The 23956-nt window shown below is 46.5% G+C and overlaps 1 protein-coding gene across 4 annotated transcripts in view; it reads left to right on the top strand.

Moving 5' to 3' along the window:
• The window catches only part of BRPF3 (bromodomain and PHD finger containing 3), a 34957-nt gene that overhangs the window by 5814 nt on the left and 5187 nt on the right, over positions 1–23956 (top strand). For 2 of the 4 annotated variants that reach the window (XM_082732310.1, XM_082732311.1), the window contains exons 3-11: positions 2468–2624; positions 5143–5274; positions 7341–7469; positions 7760–8072; positions 8804–9109; positions 10712–11218; positions 14053–14146; positions 17909–18006; positions 21297–21394. In XM_082732310.1, coding sequence (XP_082588436.1) covers positions 2468–2624; positions 5143–5274; positions 7341–7469; positions 7760–8072; positions 8804–9109; positions 10712–11218; positions 14053–14146; positions 17909–18006; positions 21297–21394 — 1834 coding nt within the window. The remainder of the gene's footprint in view (positions 1–2467; positions 2625–5142; positions 5275–7340; positions 7470–7759; positions 8073–8803; positions 9110–10711; positions 11219–14052; positions 14147–17908; positions 18007–21296; positions 21395–23956) is intronic. The other 2 variants (XM_082732312.1, XM_082732313.1) reach the window with 1 other exon arrangement.

The following is a 23956-nucleotide window of genomic DNA, read 5'->3' as shown; positions in this document are numbered from 1 at the left end:
AAAAACCCCTGTGGGGATAGGACTGAGAACCACTGTTTCAGGGGGTCAGTATGGATGTCTCTTGTCCGAAAGCTCTGTTCTAGGAATGATGGGGGCTTTATGTGAGGGGGTGGTGGTGTGGGGAAGACATGCTGTTTCTCTTCTTGAGAAGCTTTTAGATTTAGGGGAAACAGGCTCATTCGATTCAGCTGTATAGCTAATCCACCTTGCTCCCTACTGAGTCTATAGAGGGACCATTGTACCTATTTTTGACCATCAATGAAGTAGTTGTTGGAGGGCAGAAAAGCAAAAGACCAGAAAGATTTCCCAGTGGATGCTCATCTGAAGGGTGATATTCTTTAGAAAGTAAACAGTATTAGAACAGGAAGGAATCTTGGAGATTATTGATCTAATGTAGTCCTTGCACCTTCTCCCATACCCCCAGATGAAGAAACTGCTGCCACAGGAGGTAAAGTTGTTCACTCCTTTATTCATTCAATGAGTTGTTTATTGAGCACTTACTATATGCCAAGTCCTGTTCAAAGGGCTGGAACCAGGTGGGAAGCATAGAACCTAACCACAGGCTGGGACTCATGATACCTCCAGGCTCTGTTCCTGTTGGCCTCTTTCTCTTGTTGAAAAGGATAGGGAGGAAAGTGTGCTAGAGGATAGCAGGGAATGAGTTGTTGTAAGGGGAGCACACACCCAGACTTGTCAGTCTGGGAAGGAGGCACAGTCGTGGAAAGAGAGTAGGAGGGGAGAGGCTCTTGTGGCAATCCATGGCTGGAGTTAGAATTCAGTCAACTGGAACCGTCTTTTAGTCACAGAGCTGTTTTTGGCTACACTCTTCCCTGTTGTTGAGCTGGTCCGTGCTTAGTAACATCCTTAAGGTGGCTGTGTCCTGCGACTAGGCTTTTTTTTTTTTTTTTTTGGTTGTTGTGTGTGCTCTGATAGATGTATAGATAGATGTATCTTGCAGGGGCCAGCACAGCACGCTGGGTAAGAAAAAACTAGACAGACCTGCTTTGAATGCTCCTGTTATTACCTGTGTGACCTTTGGCAGGTTACTTTTTTAAGCCTTATTTCTTTGTAAATGAGTCTCATAGGGTTGTTGTGAGAAATAAATGAGATGGTATAAGTAAAGCACTTAGCACAGTGCCTGGTAAATAGTAAGCGCTCAATAAACGGTGGCTACTGCTGCTGCTGCTGTTTTATTATTCTTTTCCCTACCTGCACAGATGCTGTGGGAACCCTCCATGGCCAAGAGGTTGTAGAGGGAGGGGACTGCCTGCATCTGGGCAGGTGTGCTTGGCATGGGCATTGGTGGGGGATCTGTTCTCTGGGGAAAGGCCTAGGCCTTGATTTCATAAGCTTGGCTTTGGGGCAGGAATGTCTGACTGTGTAAAGGTACAGGGCCTGGGTGAGCAATACCCAGCCCACCATGCCCATCCTTAGCTTCTACTTTCTTGTTTAGCCAAACTTACCTTCCTCTCAGTGGAGTGAGATGAAGAGAAAAAGTGGAGGAAACCCAACAGGGGCACAGAGGCCTTGCTTCCTCTGTGGAGAGCCAACTTTGGGACACAGGATGCTAAAGCAGAGAGACCATCGATTCACATCTCATCCAGCTCCTTCAGCTTCCTAGCTGCATTAGTGACTTTGACAGTTCATCCAGCCTCTGTTCCTAAGCTGCCTTTCCATCTTTTGTTACTGTGAGACTAATGTTACCAATCTTACAACAGGGCTAGTAGGATAAAGATTACAGGCTCTCATTAACTCCTGCCCCTTTCACTCCCACCTCTCCCACCCCGCCCCCACCGCTGCCCCACGTATTATTGGCTTAAATCCTGACCTTACGACCTCTATTGGGTTAGTTTAGCCAGCTAAGTTTGCAGATTCTCCATCCTCTTATCCAGTACTTTTTTTTTTTTCTTTTCGTTCAAAATTAGACCTTTTTAAGCTGCTGAGATCTTTCATGAAAAACCAGAGGTCAGACAGCTCCAAGATGTTGCATCTGAGCTCAGAAAGCAGTAGCCTGGTGTACTTCTAGTAGTTTCCCTTCCAGCTTGCCTATGGATTATTCCCTGATCTGGGGGGACCCTCAGCCACAGGGCAGAGGAAGTAGTGACCACATTGCCCACGGTTTACTTAAGTCCCTGCTCTCTTTTGCTGCCTTTATCAAGAGTTCAGGGCACAGGCCTGTTTCTCAGGATCCAGGACCGTAGGAAACAGGATTCTTGGAAAAGTGTTCTTTTGGAGAATCAGGACTATAAGGTAGGAGATGGAAAATCAAGTGATACATCTATCTCATGCTGAATCTGAGCTGCTTAACTTTGCTGTCTTTTTTTAAGCCTTTCTCTGAGGTGAGGCATTTGGCCACTTTATTCTTCCTTTATATATAAGGTTCAGAAATGAAACGGGGTTTAAAAGGAGGCTGTAATCAGGGTTGCCCACTGACCTTGTCTTTCACTTCCCTGTGCCTCTACTCAAGGTTGAACAAGATCTGTAGTGGTCTCTCCTTTCAGAGGAAAAACCAATTCATACAGCGGCTTCACAACTACTGGCTACTGAAGCGGCAGGCACGGAATGGCGTCCCTCTCATCCGGCGCCTGCACTCCCACCTGCAGTCCCAAAGAAACGCCGAGCAGGTAGGTGAAGTGATCGAAGGGGTAGAGGAGGTGGAGTGTGAAGGAGGAGGAGGGATGGTTGGGGCACCCTCCCTGAGCCCTCTGCAGAGCCTTTGCCTATAGGCGGTCACCCCTCCAGGTGGCATCTCCCAGGCATGACCTCCAGCATGTAGAGTTCTTGGGCCCAGACAGCATCTCCTTCTAGATGGGGGAGGTTTGACTTTGAAGCAAATTCTAGGGGAGAGTAGAGAGCAAGCCCAGCTTTCCATAGATATAGGGAAAACTTCATAGACGTGGCAGAAAGGAAGAAGTGGGTTGAATGAGGGCCAGGCAGTCGGGTTGCATGAATTAGGACAAGGAGTACTTTCCTTAAGACACTATACTGACATCTGCCAAAAAATGTTTTGTAGAAAACACATGAATATGCCATCTAAATTGTTGCACAGAGCCTGGCCAGTTGTGGTAGCTTTTTAGCCACAGAGCTCCTGCACGTTTAGCATTTACTGAATTGGTTGGAGACCTCCTGGTTTTTTTTTTTCTTGTTTTGTTTTTCAACCGTCTTTAGTTCTTTTTCTATTATCACTTGCTCCATTGCTTCTGCCTTCTAATATTTCCACACCACCACCCCAGAGATGAAGCAGTCTTTTATGTGACTCTTATGCCCTCTGAGTTCTATTTGCTTGCACTTTTGTCTTTTTTACCTAAAGTCCTGAAGTGCAAGTCTGCACTCCTTGAAGTGGTCTGCCTGCTCCTCTGTAGGCTCCCCTAGAACATCAGGCACCTCCTTCCAGCCCAGCAAGCCGTACCTCACATTCTCACCATATTGGCCATTGTGCTGCATTTGACATCATGGAATCATGGATCACCTCGTCTTAGAGCTTCTCTGTGACCCCATTTCCCTCCTCCTCCATGTGGCTGGCTGCACCTTGTGTTGACCCGACTTTTTACTCCTCTGTAATAACATTCCCAGGGGCTCTACTGGCTGCCCATTTGCTGGGAGAGCTCCTATACTCTCAATAGTTATAAGGAAGTGTGGCAATAGCTCCATGTTTCTTGTCTTGTCCTCATTCCTTTTTTCTGATCTCAGTCCCTCTGGGGCAGGGGCCCCACAGATGTCCACGTAGATACTGTTTCCTAGAATTCAGTTATTGGAAGCTGAATTCATTATCATCCTTCCTCTTGGTAAATGTATTTTTCCTTTTTTTTTTAGATTTATTAAGAGAGAGAGAGCAAGGGGAGGGGCAGAGGGAGAGAATCCTCAAGGAGACTCCACACTGAGTGCGGAGCTTAACATGGGGCTCTATCCCAGGAGACCATAACCTGAGCCGAAATCAAGAGCCGGATGCTTAACTGACTGGGCCATCCAGAGGCCCCTCCCCATTATTGACATGGATCCTTCCCTCTCCTAACCTCTGGCATTCCCCATCTTGGAGTTAATTTTGATTTTTCCTCCACAACAAGCCACAGTCAATCAGCTCTTATGCTGTTTTGGGAGGAGTTTATCAGTATGTGGTCCTTTATCCCCATGCTACAGCTCCTCTGCTCACCCATGCCCTTCATCCCCTTAATTTCAGAAATAGCTTTCTAGGGAGTCTTCCACCTCTAATTCTTTCTTTGCTGTGCGACGGATACTGTCTTACACACCATTTTCCAGTATATTCCTTTTCCAGAATATATTCCCCTTTCTGGGCAGGCCACATCCAGGTGCTTTGCTGGAGTTGAGGCTTCTTACCAGCTGAATTCCTAGATATTCCTTGGTTTTTGTGGTTCTCTAGCTGTTCTGCTCTGGCCAGGCTATTTTTTTCATCAAGCAAAGAATCACTAATTCTGCCTTCATACTTCTTCCCTGTGGTCTTGGTTTTGTTCACTTATGTCCATTACCGTGTGAAACCCCGGTAAGATTGCTTCTATGGTTAGCCTTCCCTGGCCCTCTCCAACACACTCAGATCCTCTCTATTTTATATCTTCTCAGCATTTTATATTCAGTGTATCTCTTGAGTTTTTATTATGTTTATACTGCTGTGCCCTTGTGTGTCAAACCCTGTGCCTCTTCTTCCGCCAACTCTACTGTAACCTCTTCTAGGGTAGGAATCATGATTTTTGGTGCTGGTGGTATTTTAAGGTATGTTCAAGTTAGTTAGTACAAGCTTGTAGTAAGAACTTCACTTTGTTTTCTAGCCAAGTGGCAGCTCTAGGGTGAAATTCTTTCAGTTCAAGGTGTCTGTTAGTTTCCTTCTGAAACTCTTTCTAGCCCCAAGGGGCACAGCTGCCCCCTGGCATCCTTAGGAGGCAGGGAAGCAGTCCCAGCTCTCACTCCAGCCGTGGTTATTTTGGGACAATTAAGAAATGTTGCTGCAAGTCTGGGGGAACTCAGGAGGGAGTCATGGGGCAGAGAGGGGGCAGAAGGGTTCTCGGGAACGTGGCTCAACCAGGGTGCAGGGCCCTTACCTCTCGAGACCCTGAGAGGCTGGAACACTGAGAGGACTCCGGGCATGAAGCGGGTCTCCAGCTCCACCTTCCTTTCCCTTCCTTCCTGCAGCGAGAGCAAGATGAGAAGACGAGTGCAGTAAAGGAAGAGCTAAAATACTGGCAGAAGCTCCGTCATGACTTGGAGCGGGCACGGCTGCTGATTGAGCTGATTCGCAAAAGAGAGAAGCTCAAGCGGGAACAGGTGGGGAAGAGCTGCCAGCCTCAGGTCTTTTGTTCAAGATCTCTTTCTCCCACTATCAGTGTGACATCAGGAGAGCCAGGAACCTCTGCCTGGTGTCCACTTCCTCCCTTTCCCGCTCAGCACTGGATGCTCCAAGGCCTGCTAGTCTGTACTGGGTATGATGCTTCACATGGCTTCTAACCATGGGGATTCAGCATCTAGTGGCCTCACGCAGAGGCTTATTATATTATCTGGAGTTTCTGACTCAGAAAATCTCAGACAGAGTCTGATCTTGAGTATTTTTGAAAAGCTTCTCAGGCCATTCTGATGGGCATCACTGCTGGCCTGGGAGCTTCCAAGGGTTTTCACTTGGCCCTTAAAACATTTATGGTCTTGATTAATTGAAATTTTCCAACCTTTAGACAAGGAGGGTCTGAGCATCTAAGCATGGGGAACGTTGAGGCAGGTAGTGTAATGCAGGGGTTAGGAATATGAGCTGTGCCACCAGATGATCTGAGTTTAAGTCCTGGTTCTGTCACTTAGTGCTCATGTGACATTGGTAAGTTGCTTAATCTTTTTATACCTCAGTTTCCTTGACTGTAAAATGGGGGGAATAATAGAACCCATGTCCTAAGGTTGTGAAGAGGAGATATATCAGTATGTATAAAGAGCTTAGAACAGTGCCTGGCACATCATAGGGGCTATTGAAGTGTCAGCTGGTGTCCTCCTCATCATTATCGATCGTCTTTGCCTCTCTGAAGTGTCCACTGGCACACTCTGCACATGGCAGAGAGTAAATACTATTAATTGAATGAATGACAAGCCAAAACTGTTCTATTCAGTCTAGGCATAGCAGCTGTTACTTGTATGCTTCAGAGGCCCGGGTTAAAGATGTTCCTTTCTTTCTTTGTCCAAACCTTCCTTCACTGTTCAGCCCCAGCACAAGCCCTTCTCTCAGAGGCTACAGGCTTCTGAGAGACTGGGCAGCTCTTGCTGTACCTAGCATGTGTGGGTGGCTTGGAGGGCATCTCAGGACTTCTCCATGGATTCAAACTGCCTGTGCCATCTCAGGCCTGGTCCCACAGCTGAGCTTTGCTTCTTGCCTCCAGTTCAGGGAAGTAAAAGGGAAAAGGAAGCAGACAGGCCTGTTTTGATGTCACCAGGAAGAAGGAACATTTCATAGCCTAATCCATGGCTTCCCAACCTTGTAATGTTAGGGCATACGTAGAAAATCTCATTTGTGCAACATACTACTATAAATGCACAAGGCTGCTGCTCCCTGAGGAGGGAATCCTCCAGGCCCTTGTTATCCCCAGCCAACCCAGATGCCCCAAGGGCCAGTGGGATCGATACCTCAGCATACTAAGTGAGAATTCTGGCCCAGGTCGCATTTTAAATCATCAGTGTGCTCTTTTGATGAAGTCAGACCTGGCTTTAAATCCTTTCTTGTCGGTTAGTGACTTCTCGTCCTCCTCTTTCCAAACCTCAGTTTCCATATTTGTAAAATGGGGATAATAGCCATTTCTCCCTCAGGGTTATTGTGATGATAAACTGAGGTAATCTAGAGAGGCAGCATGGCATAGTAGTCAGGAGCACACACTGGAATCGGACTGTCTGGGACTGAATCCGGACTCTGCCCATTATTGGCTGTGTAGCTCAGGCCAGTTACTCTTGCTGTGCTCCAGTTGCTTCTTTGTAAAATGCCTCATCTGTACCTACCTCATTATATTATATAAAATGCTTGTATAAAATAAATATAAAATATTATATAAAATATATTATATAAAATATCATATAAAATGTTTAGAATGTTACTTGGCATTTAAGAAGGACTATGAAAGTGTTAACATATTATTGGAAGTTTTTGGTATAGTGCTTGATACATAGGTGCTTGATACAACAGCCACAAAGTGGTAGCTGTTGGTCATTATTTCTGGGCCAAGGGCTGGGTGATTGTTCCTCATATACTGGTCAGCTTATGTCTTTTGAAAATTTGTTGTACATGATTGGCGAAAGTTAAGTTATCAAGAAGTTGTTGGGTGCCTCTCAGCAAGGGATATCCTGATCTCTTTCCACCTTCTCCACAGGTCAAGGTCCAGCAGGCTGCCATGGAGCTAGAGCTGATGCCCTTCAACGTGCTGCTGAGGACCACACTGGACTTGCTGCAGGAGAAGGATCCAGCTCACATCTTTGCTGAACCTGTCAACCTGAGTGAGGCAAGTTCCCTCACACTTCCCCAGCAGTGAGCCCCTCCTGAATCGGAAGCAGGGTCTGAGTAGGCCAGAAAGGGGTTGGGCCATAGGGTGGACAAAACCTCGGGGTTTCTGGCAAAGCTAGTAGACTTGCCCAGGGTGAGGGGTCAGGAAGCCAGGGGGAACCAGGGCCCTGGGGCTCTGCCTGAGCCAGCGTGCCAAACCAGAAAATGGGGAGGCAAGAGTACCGGTGAAGGGTGCATCTGTTTGGCTAGTAAATGGTTATTGTAATTGTACAGGTTTTATATGTTTAGGTTCCAGATTACCTGGAATTCATATCCAAGCCAATGGATTTTTCTACTATGAGGCGGAAGCTGGAATCTCACCTGTACCGCACCTTGGAGGAGTTTGAGGAGGACTTTAACCTTATAGTTACCAACTGCATGAAGTATAATGCTAAAGACACAATTTTCCACCGAGCAGCTGTCCGCCTGCGGGACCTGGGAGGGGCCATTTTGCGGCATGCCCGGCGGCAGGCAGAGAACATCGGCTATGACCCCGAGAGGGGCACCCACTTGCCTGAGTCACCCAAATTGGAGGACTTTTACCGCTTCTCCTGGGAAGACGGTGAGAAGCCTGGATGGGTGGGGAGAAGAGGGACCAGGAGGAGGCACAGGGATGGATCCTGGAGAGCCAGGGATCAGGGTGGGCCTTGGAGCTATATAGGGTAGACATGAGGAGGAGAGCTGAGAGTAGGCACAGGCTGAGATAAACCTGCTTGTGGCTGCAGTAGTTCCAGGAGTTAAAGTTTAACTAATTTACTGAGTATTTCTTGAGTGGCAGGAAAGGAAATCAGGTACTTGCTGTCTGTTTGAAAAGCTAAATCCTTACGAGGGATCTTCCTCTTCTGGATGCCCTCCCTGTGGCTTTGGAGCATGGAGCAGGGAGAGTGCAATGCTAGTGTATGCCTGGCTCTTTCAGAGGAGTGGAGGTAGAGGAGCAGGAAAACGGAATTGCTTCTGAGCTTTGCATTCTGCCTGTCCCTGCTCTCTGCTTCTCGGTGGCAGTAGCCAGTCACAGGCTGAGGGATTGCCAAGCTACCTCGTGTCTGCTCCACGGAGCCTGTAATTATGATGTGAACTGCTTCCTGCAGATGTTTCCCAGATTCTGACCTTGTCCCTGTGGCTGCCCTCTGGGTGGTGGTGATACCAGGGCCAAGGCCTCACAGTGACACTGCTAGAAGCCACTGGCCCAAGCATTCCAGGAGAATATTTTGCATCCGAAGGATTCAGTCCCTTCCCTTTGCCCTGGGCTGGGCAGGTCCTTCAGCCCCTTCTGTCCTCCCTTCTCCCTGGCAGTGGACAACATCCTCATCCCAGAGAACCGGGCCCATTTGTCCCCGGAGGTGCAGCTGAAGGAGCTGCTGGAGAAATTGGACCTGGTGAGTGCCATGCGGTCCAGTGGGGCCCGGACCCGCCGCGTCCGCCTACTGCGCAGGGAGATCAATGCCCTTCGGCAGAAGCTGGCGCAGCCACCACCACCACCACAGCCACCATCACTGAACAAGACTGTGTCCAATGGGGAGCTGCCAGCAGGGCCCCAGGGGGATGTGGCTGTGCTGGAGCAGGCCCCACAGGAGGAGCCAGAAGACGATGGGGACAGAGGTGAGAGACGGTGCAGTCAGGGGGTTGGAGGCCTATGTAACGGAGTAAGGGTTGAGCTGAAATCCCATAGTGGAAGCATCCTTCCCTGAGCTTAGGTCTGACCCTTGTGGGCAAGCAAAAACTGTTGGAGGGGTCACACTTCCATGTATATCCAGGGATGATATCCAAAATATTTAATAATCAGTAGAGACCAAAAATTAGCAGAGTGGATGTTGGCTGTTGTTTTGGAGTGTGTTCTTGGGGACCACTGACGGGGATGTTAAATTGCTAGATTGTGGACAGGTTTGGGGAGTTTCAGAGACTGGGGCCCAGCAGGTCTTCACTAACCAGTAAGGAAGCATTATAGTGTTTAGTACCTGATATGACTGTATTGCACATAATAGTTAAATATTAGCTCACCTTGAGCCATCATGCAAATAGGCTCTTAGAACAGATGAAGTTGTGGGGTAGGAGAATAGAAAAGGAAGAAAGACCCTAAAGATGGTCTGGCTTCTTGAGCTACCTCATGGCTTTGACCCCAGCTGGCCAAGTCTATAGACCTATCCCAAGCAGAAAGGCCAGATTGCAAAAGACGTCCGGAGTCTTTTCTCACCAGTCTCACCAGTCATAAAGCTGAGCTGCTTTCCATCCTTCCCCTTCATTGGGGACAAAATTGTACTCCTCATACAGGTCCTCAGAGCTGAGCCTACAGCTTGGGGGGATGATCTGTCATCCACACAGCCTAGAAGGGTTCGGTTATCTCCAGAGCTTAAGGGGTCAAATTGCAAGAAATGGTCCATTTTATTTTAGGTTGACCAAGAATAAGGACATGGCTGGGAGGTCCCATTTAGCAGTCACTCTTTCTGGTTCTTTAGGTGGCAGTCAGCATGCCACTTGTATCGCACTCCTGGGCTATGGCAGTGCAGCCTAGTGACTGGCCAGAAGAGCTTTTCCCAGTGAGTTTCAAAACAAAATTCCCAGGCCTCTCTTCTCAAAGAGTCAGATGAAGGAAGTCTGGGCTGTGGCTTGAAAGTTGTAATTTTTAAAAGTTTCACAGTGGCAAAAGACCAGACATGTTTGGGAACCACTGATTTAACTTACTTGCTCTAATTTTTCCACATTTGTAAACTTATTCTTTCTGTTTGTACTACTTGCTTTACTTGGGTGATAGGAGACAAAATACATTGGCAGAAGGGAAAACACTTGAGTCGAATGCGCATTGTGTACTTCTAATCTGTAAAGCTGAACTTGCCTGAGGATCGAAGCCAGCTGGCTTTCAGTTTTCTCAGGTGTGGAGTAATGGTTTCATCAGATTCACCTGGTAAAGCTTTTTAAAAAAATATCCCATAGTTAGAGATTTAGTTTCAGTTGGTCTGGGATAGGACCTCGACACTGGAATTTTTAAGAAACTTCCTAGGTGATTCTAATACACATGGTTTAGAATCATTAATGAAGATAAAGCTTAATTCTACATTCTCTTTGCCTCAGACAAGGAGACCTGGCATATGCGTTAAGATTTGTAATAGCCCATGCCTTTGGTTCTTGGTCATCAGTGTCAGTATCTGGCTTGTAGGGGCAGACTTTTTCTAAAATGTTCAAGCAGGTTCTCTTTTTGTCTAACAGATGACTCCAAACTGCCTCCCCCACCAACCCTGGAGCCCACTGGGCCTGCTCCTTCCTTGTCCGAGCAAGACTCGCCTCCAGATCCCCCTACTCTGAAACCCATAAATGATAGCAAACCTCCAAGCCGATTCCTAAAGCCCAAAAAGGTGGAAGAAGATGAGCTCTTGGAAAAATCCCCTCTGCAGATTGGGAGTGAGCCCTTGCAACGCCTGCTCAGTGACAATGGCATCAACAGAGTATCTCTGATGGCCCCTGATGCCCCTGCTGGTGCCCCACTCAGTGGTGTGGGCCGCCGCACCTCAGTCCTCTTTAAGAAGGCCAAGAATGGGGTTAAGCTACAGAGGAGCCCAGATAGGGCCCTGGAGAATGGCGAGGACCACGGTGCAGTGGGCTCTCCTGCCTCTCCGGCCAGCATCGATGATGAACAGCACTCCCGGAAACGGCCAAGGAGCAGGAGCTGTAGTGAGAGCGAAGGGGAGAGATCCCCCCGACTGGAAGAGGAGACAGGTGACCACACTGGTGACTTCTCTACTTTTCATCTGCTTTCTTGCTTTGCCTTGCCAGCCAGCACCCCTCCCACACACACCACCAGTTGGCTGCCTCCCTCATGGTCCCTGTGGACCCAATAGAAGCATTGAGGGTCCGTAGTTTACATTTGGGCCTGGCGCATGAGTAGGGGCCTGGAGGAAAAGGCTTTGAGAAAGTAATTTGAGACGGCCAGATTGTGGGACCCTCTTTGGCCCTGAAGGGAATGCAAATCTATATGCCATAAAGTAGTTCCTACCTTCACTTTAGTTTATTCATTCATCAGATAATTCTGTGAGGCATTATCTTAGGCATAGGGGGAAAATCAGTGAGCAAAAGGTGAAAATCTCCCTTGTAAGGGAGAAAGACTAAAAGCAGATGAGTAGGTTGTATTTTCCATTAGAAACTGTGGCAAAAAGTCCAGCAGGAAAGGGGAATGGGGGCTGTTGGGGTGGTATTAGAGAGGATGGCCGGGGGAAGCCCGAGTTGAGGACATTTGAGTAAAGATTTGAAGGAGTTGGAGGCATAAGCCATTTGGGTATCTGGGGGAAGAACACTTCAAAAAGATAGGCTAGCAAGTGCACAGGCCTTGGAGGTGGAAGTGCCTGCGTGCCTGGGACAGTGAGGAAGCCAGTGTGGTTGCAGCAGCTTTAGCCAGGGTGTGGGTGGAGATGGGGCTCCAGGGCTGGCTAATGGGGGCTCTGTCACTAAAGAGTCCTTACTACACATCCAGCACAAGCTGGTTACGGGGTCATACAGTAAGTCAGACTGAGTTCCAGCTCTAGAAGAGTCCACAGTCCGGGGGGAGACCAGATGGTGTCCTGAGGTGCACAGATGTTAGAAGGACCATACGTGGTTGTGTGTTGGGGACACCACTGCTGGAGGCAGGCAGGGACTAGGAGCTAGAGGACTTGGGCTTCATGAGGGGGCGGGGCCTGAGCTGGTCCTGTGGGAAGAAGGCAGAATATCGGGGGAGTAGGTGGAGCCAAGGGCTCAGGCCCATGTGCATGGGAACAAGGACAGAGTGCCTGTGAGGGACAGTTTGAAGAGGGGCTTCTTGGAGCACCAGGAGCCAAGGCTGGATGGGTGAGGAGGGCCTGGAGGTGCAGACAGTGTTGTGCAGTCTCAGTGGGATGGGGGAGGGCAGCTTGCTTGGTGGGAGGGGCCCGCTCTGGGCTTTTGCTTTTTGTGTTGTTCTCGTTCTTTTATGTGGTGGCTTTGGGCTGTGTGGCCAGTATATGCTTTTTGTCTTCCCACCTAACACTTTATTTCTAGCAATACCTTCCCTTCCCTGTCAATAGATTAGTATATGGAACCAAGAGTGAGGCCTGGAGTTAGGCAGACCAGGGTTCAAGTCCCATCTTCTGACCAGTTGTATAGGTTTGGGCAGATGAATTAACCTTTCAGACTTATTTCTTATTTCTAGTAGGAGGCTCTAAGAATTGGAAATAGCCTGTGTGAAGTACTTGGCACACAGCAGTCGATTCGCAGTTACCGCGGTCGTCTCCGCTCTGTGAGGAGCAGCCAGACAGCACTGAGAGGGCTGTGCACTAAAAATGAAAAATCCCACTATTGGGAAATAGGTCTGGGTGTCAGGCTCATCCAACGCGAGAGGGCCTAGTCTACTGCTTGGGAACCTGCTAGAATCCGTTCATTCCCCAGCATCCCAGAGGCCTGGCACCCAGGAATATTTCTGTACAACTTTAGTGGAGTCTCCCAAAAATAGGTGTTGATCTTTGGCAGTCAAGGCAGCTGAGATGCAGCTGGCTTCGTGATTTAAACAGAAGCTGTAACGTCATAGAGGCAGTGTCAGGTTAGAGTCCAGATATCTTGGCTCAGGCACCTGCTTTTACAGGTGTAGCTTGTACTCACAGTTCTCTGGCCAAGGTGTCTGACCAAGAGCTCTTGAGCTCTTGGCTCAGCTTCCAGACTCATAGGACTCTGGAATGTGATTAGGAATCAGGGACTAGAGAGGAGAGTTGGAAGCCTTGGCAACTCATGAGCCTCATGTCCCTGGGATGACCAGACAGCCTTCATTTCCTCCAAAGGGCCCCTTTCTATAAACAGACTTCTCTCATTCATACCTAGTACTGTCCTCTTTAAGTAAGAAGGTATTATTTTCAGAAATGGAGAAGAAGAGGTAAAGAGGAAAAGGGCCGTGTATTTCAGAGCCCAGTCCAGGACCTAGGGAACTCTTGACTCCCAGGCCAGCAAGGTCAGGTCTCCTTTAGAGGTGCTCAAGTCCCCTATCCTCAGCTCTGACCAGCTCTGCTAGGTATCTTGGGGTGGGACTGACACAGCCACTACCCTTCCCCAACCTCCCCTGACACCATCCCAAAAGAATGAAGCTAGCTGTTGCCAGCTGTGTGATAGATAGGGTGTGTGAGTGTTTATCTGAAGAGGCAAGGTGGGTGGGCTCCCCAAGAGGCAGAGGAGACTCCCTGATAATTGAGACTTGAAATTAGAAGCAGATCCAGGGACTTAGGAGCCAGCTGGAGTAGGGAAGTCTTGGTATTTCCTTTTGTAGCCAACTGACAGTAACTGGTGTGAACTGTGTGCTGTGTTTCCCTTAAACCAGAGGGATGGGAAGAAAAATGCAGTGTCTGCTCATTGCCCTAGTCAACATTTCCCCCAAATCTTCACTGGGTTCTTTCCACCACCCAAGACCTATCTCCCATGTGGGAAGAACAGCCACCCTCTTCCACCTGAGCCCTCCTGAGTCCTCACTGAGCCCTCCTGAGGCAGCTGCCTCACACACCAGCATGGGTCAGGGGAAGGGGGTTTCCGAGTTGAGGCTTATTCTGTGTCCTTGGCAGGCGTGACCAACGGCTTTGGAAAACACACTGAAAGCGGGTCTGACTCCGAGTGTAGTTTGGGTCTCAGTGGCGGACTGGCATTTGAAGCTTGCAGGTAAGAACAGTTGTTCCCAAATCTTTGTTGGCAGCTCTGCCACCTCCCCCTTTATTCTCTGTTCAGCTACAGATGGAACCTCCTCCTGCTTATCTAAGATTTTTCTTCCCCCACTCCTGCTATTTCCTGAGGCCTCTGGTCTATAGCACTGGTAGCTCCTAGGAAATGGGGATAACCCTTGCCTCTTAGGCTGATCTGACTGGGAGGGGAGGAGTGGCGCTGATGCTTTGCAGGGTTTGTGGAGCTGAATTTGGCTCCAGAGGGCAGGGACAGCCAAATCTCTTTTGCCCAGCGAAGTTAACATTTGAGCCAATCCCCCACCTTCCCCGCTGGGCCACTCTGATAACCCAGTTACAGACACGGTTTTGCCCTTTGCCTTTTGGGGTATCGTAGCAAAGGCATCTTGAGAGGTGTGGTGGGCAAATAAGAAATGAGCAGATAGGAAGTTTGGAATAGCCATTTATTCAAAGGTCCCAGCTCTTCTGCCATCCTCGAGTTGGGAACGGATGGGTTTCTTTTTCCATTCTTTTACCAGAAGGGAGGCTTTCTGAGACCAGAACATTAAAGTTCCTTCCAAGTCCAAGAGTTTATTGGATCCCTACACTCTATTATGGGTGCTCTGCCAGACACTATGGAGAGTGGGATTATTGGAAATGGGAGACCCTCAGTGCCACAGAGGAGAAACAAGTTGTCCTGAAAGCGAACTCATGGTCCCCCATCATGGCCATTGAATGGATCCTGGGTTCAGAGTAGGGGAGGAAAGGTCCCAGGGCAGCAGTAAAAGACTCTATGTCCAGGTTTGAAGTGCTTCTAAGGCAGGTTGAGTGTGTGTTTTGTTAGTATTCACTCTACTGTGGCTACTGCGCTTCTGGGGGCAGGGGCCATGTGTGGCTATGGGAGGACCCCTGCCATGGTATGTGGTTCCTTTGAGATTTCCCTCCCACCAAGCCTCAGAATCACCCTAGCTTTCTTTTTCCGTGGCCTCTAGAGATGTAGGGGCAATGGATGGGAAGAAACACAGTATTAGGCATAGAGGAGGCAGAGCTTTCAAAATCTTATAAGATGTTTTCACCTTGGTCCTGGGTTGGAATTCCTGAGTCCTTTCAAAGATAATGATGCCTGGAAACCCAGTTCATCGGCATAAGGTAGGAGTAGCTTAACAAACTATCCCCTCTTAGCCCTTGACTAAGGTTGGAAGGTGCGTTGGACCCTTTGCTCCATGAAGGGCTCTCGTCCCAGCCATGAACCACAGGAAGGGAGCCAGGCCAACCTCTGGTTAGCCTGCTGATTGGGCCGTGTGTTTGCTTTTGTGTAGAACTCTATTCCATGCCACCAGTTTCTCTAGAGCCCTGCTTAGTGTGGGAACAATGCCCTTGGAAGGCATTTCCTCTTTAAGTCAGTGGGACTCTGGAATTTCACGGTTTAAAATAGGAGGTTCAGGACTCCCAACTGTAAGATTTTTTTTTTCCTTTTTCTTTCTTTCCTTTTTTACTCCCTACACTGTGGTGATAAGTACATAAAGGAAGATTTTACTTACTTTTTTTTTTTTAAGTTTTATTTATTTGAGGGAGAGAATATGCACACATAGAGGGTAGGGGCAGAAGGAGAGAGAGAGAGAGAAACTTTAGCAGACTCTGTGTTGACCACGGAGCCCGATGTGGGACTTGATCTTGAGACCCTGAGACCATAAACTGAGCAGAAACCAAGAGTCAGCTGCTCAACTGAGCCACCCATTTACCCTTTTAGTTACTAATTACTGGAATCATACAATCCCAGAAGTAGAAAAAACCTTGAAAGAACCTGTGTTCACTAATCCTATTCCCTTGCCCACCTATGCTGGGGTTTATCTTTCCTGATGATATTCTGAGCCCGACTGGGGCTGTGCCTTCTATGGGTCACTTACTCAATTATTAATAATTGAGCACCTATTTCAAGCCAGGCATTGTTCTAAGTACTGATAAGATGTGTTCTAGTGGAGCTTATCTTTTAGAAGGGACAGATGAATGTTAGACCAGTAAACAAAGTAATTATAGATTGGGTTGGCTGCTTAGATCTACGTAACTTGGGAAGAGGGCTGAAATGCAGGCCAGGTTGAGTCACTTGTGCTTTTCTATGAAATAGGAATACACGGACCTAGTTTTGTTGTATCTTCTTTTATTGAGCTCTTCCTCCTCAGAGCTCAGCTCATCATTTGATAGTACACACCATTAGTAGTTTATAATATTTAAAGTGAGAAATTAAAATTTACTGCCCTTCATATAATAGTATTTGTTATATAACTACCATCTGTCATTTGTTGAGTACTGGGTATGTGAGTGCCCTGTGTATTAATGCAGTAGATCCTCACAGCAGCCCATGGGGACACCAGCCTCAGAGAGGGTAGGTAACTTGCCCAACGTCATAGAACGCATGAATAGAAGAGCCAGGTTCTGAACCCAGGTAGTCGGCTCCAGAGTTTTTCTCTTAACCTCTCTGTTGTGGCCTCTTTTGTCACATTTGAAGATGTCTCCCCAGATCCATGGTAGGAACTTTGAGAGGCCTCAGAGTCTGTAAGCCCAGTGGCAGATTTTTATAGGGTGAGTGGGAACTGAATCCGAAATGTAAACCGGGTGTTAATTTTTTTTTTTTTTCCTAAACAGGTTCTAATTTTGACTAGCAGGAAAAAAAGCTACCAACCTGCCAGTTACTGAAGGATTAGGATTCATTGGGTTCTGGTTGTGCAAGGTTTTCTGAATAAGACTATAATATGAAAACTTAAAAAAGAAAAAAGGCTATAATAAAGTCAGCTTTGATTCAGTTAAACAGGAGTACCCTACTCTCTCCAGCCAGTCCTGACGCCGGCATCCTTTTATCCCATCAGGGGTGTCCTAAGCATTTCTACTCTTCTGCAGATTGGTGCCCCATCTTTTAAGCATTTCTTTTTTGTTGAAAAAATTATAGGAGTGATGTTTCTCACTGTTTAGATGGGAACAAACCCTGGCTACATCATGCCCAGAGGCTTACAACTATGGTGTACGTTAGAATTGCATTGAGAGCTATTTAAAAATATAGGTGCTTGGGTGGGTTCCACGTATACCATTATTCTGATATTACCATTCCCATTTTTGCTTTAGTACCTTATAGTCTTTGTCTAATATATATATATTTTACTTCTTTGCAGTAACCATATGGGAAAAAATTGGTCTTATTTGTTTAAAAAAAAAATCCATCTCTGTCTAAGAAAAACTTCACACACAAAGTGGAAGTGAGAAGTGGATTTTTTTTTTTTTCAATTAAAAAATGTCTTTTCTAGTTAAGGAAGTAAGACATGTCCTTTATAGGAAGTTTGGGAAAGAGGCACATTTTTGTACCTCAAAAATAAATTATTTTCTAAAGAAGCAGCATGAACCATAGAGTAAAAGAATTCTGGACAGATGTGAGACTGGCCCTTCTCATGACTAGGCTGCTTAAACCTTGGAAGGATTGACAAGTGCCTGGATTGACCTTTCCTCTGGGTGAAGGCCAAGGTCCCTGGGCAAGGAAGCAGGCATCTCTATCCAGAGCCCTTCCACACGGATGAAGTGGTCCCTCAAAGCCTCATAGGAACTTTGTGGTTGGAAGCATATCGTGGGTTAGTGCAAGTTATTAGGGGAAGGTGAGAAACTATTCTCCTTGAAGGGTTTTTGCAGCTCCCCTCCTCTCAGGCATAGGAGAGCAGCAGTGGATGTATTAGTCATTGAAATTGCTCATTTTGCTCCCTCTGCCTTCTTGGTCTATATGCAGTGGTCTGACGCCCCCCAAACGCAGCCGTGGGAAACCAGCCCTATCTCGTGTCCCCTTCCTGGAAGGTGTAAATGGAGATTCTGACTACAGCAGCTCAGGTGAGGAGCAGTGTACTGGTGGATCTGGGGAGGCGGGGTAGGCCTTCCAAAGAACCAGCTCTGTGGGCTGCAGCCAGACCCGTAGCTCCTAAAACTCTTGGGCATGGGCATGGAGATGTCTCTCCCTCCCAAGCCATCCAGGCCATTCAAACTCTTTTTTTTTGAACTTCATCCTAAATTTGAATAGTAATATATGCCCATGATAACAAAAATGAAAAAGGTACAGAAGGCTGCATAATGAAAAACCAGGGGTCCTTTCCTTAGAACAACCACTGCTAGCAGTTTCTTTTGTGTCTCCCTAGATGAAATTTATATAAGCCAAGACCTTTGCATATATTTAGGAGAGTGCATAGAGAAGCTAATATACATGTGTTCCTCTAAACCGTGCCTTTTTTCAGTTAATAATATATCTTGGAGATGCTTCTGTGCTTTTTATTGGCTACCTGATGTCCCATTATCTAGGAGTGCCAGTCTTTCACAGATGGGCATGTAGATTGTTTTCACTTCTTTATTATAATCAGTGAGCAACTTGTACACAGATCATTTTGCATCGCTGGGGAACACGCACTTCTGTAGAGAAGTGGAGCTACTGTATGTGAGAGAAGTATGTACTTGTAGTTTCCAGAGACATTGCCAGTCTGCCCTCACTGGAGCGATCAGTGACAGCCTGGATTACTGAATCTCACACATTGCCCTGAGATTTCATGCGATCCAGTGCTTCCAGCTACATCCTCATGAGACATTCTATTCCGGCTGGTCCAAACAGTGACATACATGGACCGAGGGATTCAAGAACAGGACAAGGCAGGGCCAAAGGAGAGGGCTGGTTGGTACTCAGGTGGAGTGGGGACAGGGCGGGCTGTTCTCCGAGTCCATCTCTGTGCAGCCCTCCTGTGCGGCGGGGCGGTGCACTCTGGATGCCCCGTGAAGCTTCCATATAACACACGGGCGTCAGGGCCTCTCTTCTTTCCTTTTCCCAACCGCTTTACTTTTCCTTAGCATCAGTTTCTTTCTCATACGTGTGTTGAGGAATGCATGCCTGTGTGTTTCACTGTTGTCTGACTGTCAGCGCCCAGAAAGCAGGGCTCATGTCTAGATGAATTGGATCAGCATCTAACACAAAACTGGCAGCGGATTGGCACCTACATTGTGATTCTGGTAGTGACATTTTACTCTTATTTTTAAAACCATATACTTATAAAATGATGCCAAAGGAAATTTAAAAATTTCGACCCTCTGATGTCCCATCATCACCTTAACACAGTTGTCTTCATTTCTTTCTGTGGCCTTCTGTTTATTTTAGGCACATTTTTAACAAAATGTTAATCCAGAACATTTCATTTTCTGCATTTTTCAACGTTCTCTCATACTTTTTTCATGTTGACATGATCTTTATTTATCTCATATTAGTGGAACAACGTATCTTCCAATCAGTGCATTATAGTTTACTTAACTCTTTTATTGTTAGACTTTTGGTTATTTCCAACTTTAAACATTATACATAATGTAGTAAATGTGTATTTTTGTTCAAAATCCTTTTATTCATTTTTAAAGTTATTTTTCTTTGAATACATTCCCACAGAAGGAATGTACTGAAGCAGATGATTCATACTTTTTTTTTAATGGCTCTTGAGACATACCGCCAAATTATATGTATTTTTTAAGATTTATTTATTTTTAGAGAGAGTGAAAAGGAGAGAGAAAGTGCATATATGCAAGCAGGGGGAGGGGTGGAGGGAGAGAATCTCAAGCAGACTCCTCCTCGGCATGAAGCCTGACACAGGGCTCAGTCTGGACCCTGAGATCATGACCAGAGCAAGAATCAGGAGTCAGATGCTTAATCGACTGAGCCACCTACGTGCCCCCTGCCAAATTATATTCTTAAGGATTAGACTGGTCTGGAGTTTCTTCAACAGTGTGTGATTGCACCAGTTTCCCCACAGCCTTCCTCTTTAGTATTAGATTTTATCTTTTTGTTGTTACTGCTTTTGACCCAGTGCATAAAAAGCAATACCTTGGCGTGTTTGAGTGGTTCAGTCTGTTAAGCGGTTGCCTTTAGCCCAGGTTATGATCCTGGGGTCCTGGGATCAAGCTCTGTGTCCAGCTCTCTGCTCAGCAGGGAGAGTGCTTCCCCTTTCTCTCTGCACACCCCCTCCCTGGCTCATGTCCTCTCTTTCTCTCTCTCTCTCTCAAATAAATCTTTAAAAAAGAAACAATACTTCATTATTAGTAGTACATTTTTAAAAAAATTATAAATGAGGGTGGTAATATTCTTTAGGAATATAATTTCCATTCTGGAGAAGTCTGGGGCCTTTTCCTTGATTGTGCTTGGTCACCTTGAGTTCTCAGTTTCTAGCTGTGGGGAGGGGAAGGGAGGTTCCTCTTTTTGTTCAGGAGCATTTGTGAAGTCCATCCAAGTGTGCTGGTGCATCGGGTGTAGAACAGAGTAAGCTGGAAAGATGTGGTGCTGCCCTGAGCGGGACACCATCTAAGGTTCTGAGAAAAGCATGTCCATGAGGGACCTGCAGACCTGCTAGGCTCTGCCGAGTCCTGTGTATCCAGGTGATGTGGGTGGCCAGGTGTGGCCCTGTCAGGAAAGAACTCATTTATTAGCAAGTGGTTTTCCTGGGATGTCTGTCCCAGGCTTCTTTTCCCATGAAGCCTCTATTGGGAGGCTCACCACGCAGGGAGGCCCAGAGAGCAGGTTGTGGTTTTGTCAAGTTGCATTGTCATTCTTCTTCCTGGGGTCCTGGTGATGAAGCAGTCATATTTTTCCAAGGAATACCATCCTAGGGTTCTAGTCCAGAGGTCAGCAGACTAACATATTGCCTGTTTTTTTGTAGGGCCTGCAGGCTAAAATGGTTTTTACATTTTTAAATGATTGAAAAGAAAATCAAAAGAAGAATGATATTTTATAACACATGAAAATTACATGAAATTCAAATTTCAGTGCCTAAAAATAAAATTTTATGGGGACACAGCCATATTCATTCCTTTACAGAATATCTGTGGCTGTTTTCATGCTGCAACAATAGAGTTGAGTAGTTGCAACAGAGACCCTGTGGACTGTAAAACCTAAAATATTTATCATTTGGCCCTTTGCAAAACAAGTTTGCTGACCTCTGGTCTAGTCGTAAGAATTAAGGAAAGGCCAGGGAAGAGGAAGGGTGGAGGGGATGTGACTGACTCATTCCTGGGTTGCCCCAGTCAAATGGAGGCCACAGGCAGGCCTCCTGGGCACCATTCCAAGTCCCCTTTGGGTGCTGTCTCCTCCCCTCCCCCACCCCCAGGCAGAAGCCTCCTGATGCCCTTTGAAGACCGCGGAGACCTGGAGCCCCTGGAGCTGGTGTGGGCCAAGTGCCGAGGCTATCCCTCCTACCCTGCCTTGGTGAGTCTGCCCCAGACACCACTCTCTTCCCTCCCCTGGGCTGTTCTGGCCCCTGTCTTGCCTTGGGGGCTTATCTGATTGGATCAAGCCAGCAGAGTACGGTGGGCGTCAGGGTGCCTTTAGCCACAGAAGAGAGGGAGGTTTTACCCCAGTCTGGGTGGGTCAACCCATCAAGGACCCTAGCTTGGAGCACTCAAAATAGGGTAAAAGTATGAAGACAGAGACTTGGGCTCATAAGGATTTAATAGCATTTATTTATTTGCTTATACATAAAAGTAATGTATGCTTCTTGTAGAGAATTTATTAAATATTTGTCATGCAAATTCTTGAAATACTGAGGAAGGTATGGTTTTTCTCATGTTGTGGGGAAGAAAATTGAGGGTCTGTCTGTTGCCTGTGGTCATCTAGCTATTAAATAGCAGGGTTGGAATTTGAGCCCAAGGCTCAACATGTGTGATGGCAAAGCCTGTGTTCTGAGCCACTAAGTTCAAAATCACCCATAATCTCATCTGTTCGGAGATTACCTCCTGGTGTATAGCCACTCAGCTTTTTTAAAAAATGCATAAATATGAGATCATACTCTGTTTAACCTCCCTTTCACTTAACAGTGTACCGTGAACACGCATGTCTTGTGCCATTAAACATTCTTTATCAACATCACTTTAATGACTGCATTATCCTCAGTTGTATGCATGCACCTTATTTAACCATTCTGTAGTTGGTCATTTAGGTTGTTTAGAGTTTTTCACTATGACAAATAGCTGGCAGTAAACATGACTATAATTTTACTTTGTGCACATCATGATGATTTCTGTACAGTGAATTCTTGGAGGTGCCTTCTTGGGGCAAGGTCTCTGCAAAATTCTGATACAAATTGCCAAACTGCCCTTTAGAAAGTTAGTTTCAGTGTCTACTCCCACCAGTAGTTGCTAAAATTTCTCATTTTTTCCATAGTAGCAGTAGCTAAAAATTCCATTTTTATCACCTTGATTGTTATTTCTTAGAGCTCCCTCTGTACTGGGGAGGTAATGTCCATCTGGCGCTGGAAGATAGTGATTCTAAACCTTTGGGGCATGCCAGAATCATGGAGGAATTTTTTAAACAATACGGATACTGAGGCCCCATCTCAGAACGACCCAGTGAGAATAAGGCCAAACTAAGCAATGAATAGTTTCTTAATTTTAATTTAATTTAATTTTATTAGAGAGCAGCACGAGATGGGTTGGGGGAGAGGGAGAGAGAGAATCTTAGGCTCCATACTCAGTGTGGAGCCTCATATGGGGCTTGATCTCACGACACCCAGATGATGACTTGAGCTGAAATCAAGAGTTAGGTGCCTAACTGACTGAGCCACCAGATGCCTCTAGCTATAAATATTTTTTTAAAAACCTTCCCAGATGGTCTGTAATCAGGATTGTGAACTACCCTGCCAACTGCTTGCATCTATACATGGTTCTGGGCTTCTCATGGTTCTTTCGGGTCTAATAGCGGCTTCTTAAGGTCATGAAGGCGGAAACTCTGACCCTTTTGGGCTGGAGGAAGCTACAGCTCTCAGAGGTTGTACAACTTGCTGGGGCCATACTGGAATGCCTTTTGCCTACCTCACTCCCCCTATAATGGCAGGTGGGGGGATCCACGCAGTGATCCAACTGCTGAGGAGTTTTGGGCCTGGAGTCTGTGCCCTGTTGTCACTGAGACCCCAGCATAGTTGCTGAGGAAGTGCTTAAAGCTGTACAAGTTTGATACTCGTTTTTTTAAGTCTCACAGTGCAAAAACAAACAACAACAACAGAAGTCTAAAACTGGTCTCTTTTTTTCCCTTTTCAGTTATCTTCTTTATCATAACATTTTCTTTCATGATTAAATAAATTCAGCCACCACCTGAGAAAACCCACCACTTGAACACAGCCTGTGTTTTTATTTTGGTTTACGCTCTCCCAGTTCTCCTGTGCATTCTTAAATGTGTACTTGTGTCCATAATGAATATATGGTTTTCGAATGGGTTTTTTTGGCTCTTGTTTTTTAAAAAAAAAAAGTCTTTTTCTATAAAATAATGTGCCTGTACTATAGAAGTTTTGGAAAAGTAGCAGGAACCCCACCGTTCTAGCATGTCAGCTGTAAGCGTTTTGCATCATGTCTTGTCTCTGTTTATGTAGTAAGGCTCTAATAATAATGTATGTAGACGTTTATTAGATAATGCGTTAAAGTGTATCACAAGCCATGTTGTTTTACATCTGCATAACATTTGAGCGAATGGTCCATCATGTGTTATTTTGGGACATATTTGCCTGTATCTTCTTTAAAAAGGAGGAGAGCTCTCCTTGAGGGGCGACTTACCCACCTTGCTTCTGCCCGGAGCAGGGGCGGGGGGTGGCATTTTTCACCATCTGCCCACTCTCCTCCCTCCCTTTCCAAGGCAGGAACCAGCATGGCTTAGTGAAGAGTGGCCCCCGCTGTCTTCTTCAATTGAGGAAGTTCAGGAGGGCTTGTGGTGGTTCTCATTAGGACCCTTAGCTTCGGTCCCAGGGGGCACAGACAGGCTGGGAGATAGAGTTTTGAACAA

This window comes from Mustela nivalis (assembly GCF_964662115.1).
Source record: "Mustela nivalis genome assembly, chromosome: 5".
Classification (NCBI taxonomy): domain Eukaryota; kingdom Metazoa; phylum Chordata; class Mammalia; order Carnivora; family Mustelidae; genus Mustela; species Mustela nivalis.
Note: the sequence above shows the minus strand (reverse complement) of the source record. Positions and strands in the feature narration are given on the sequence as shown.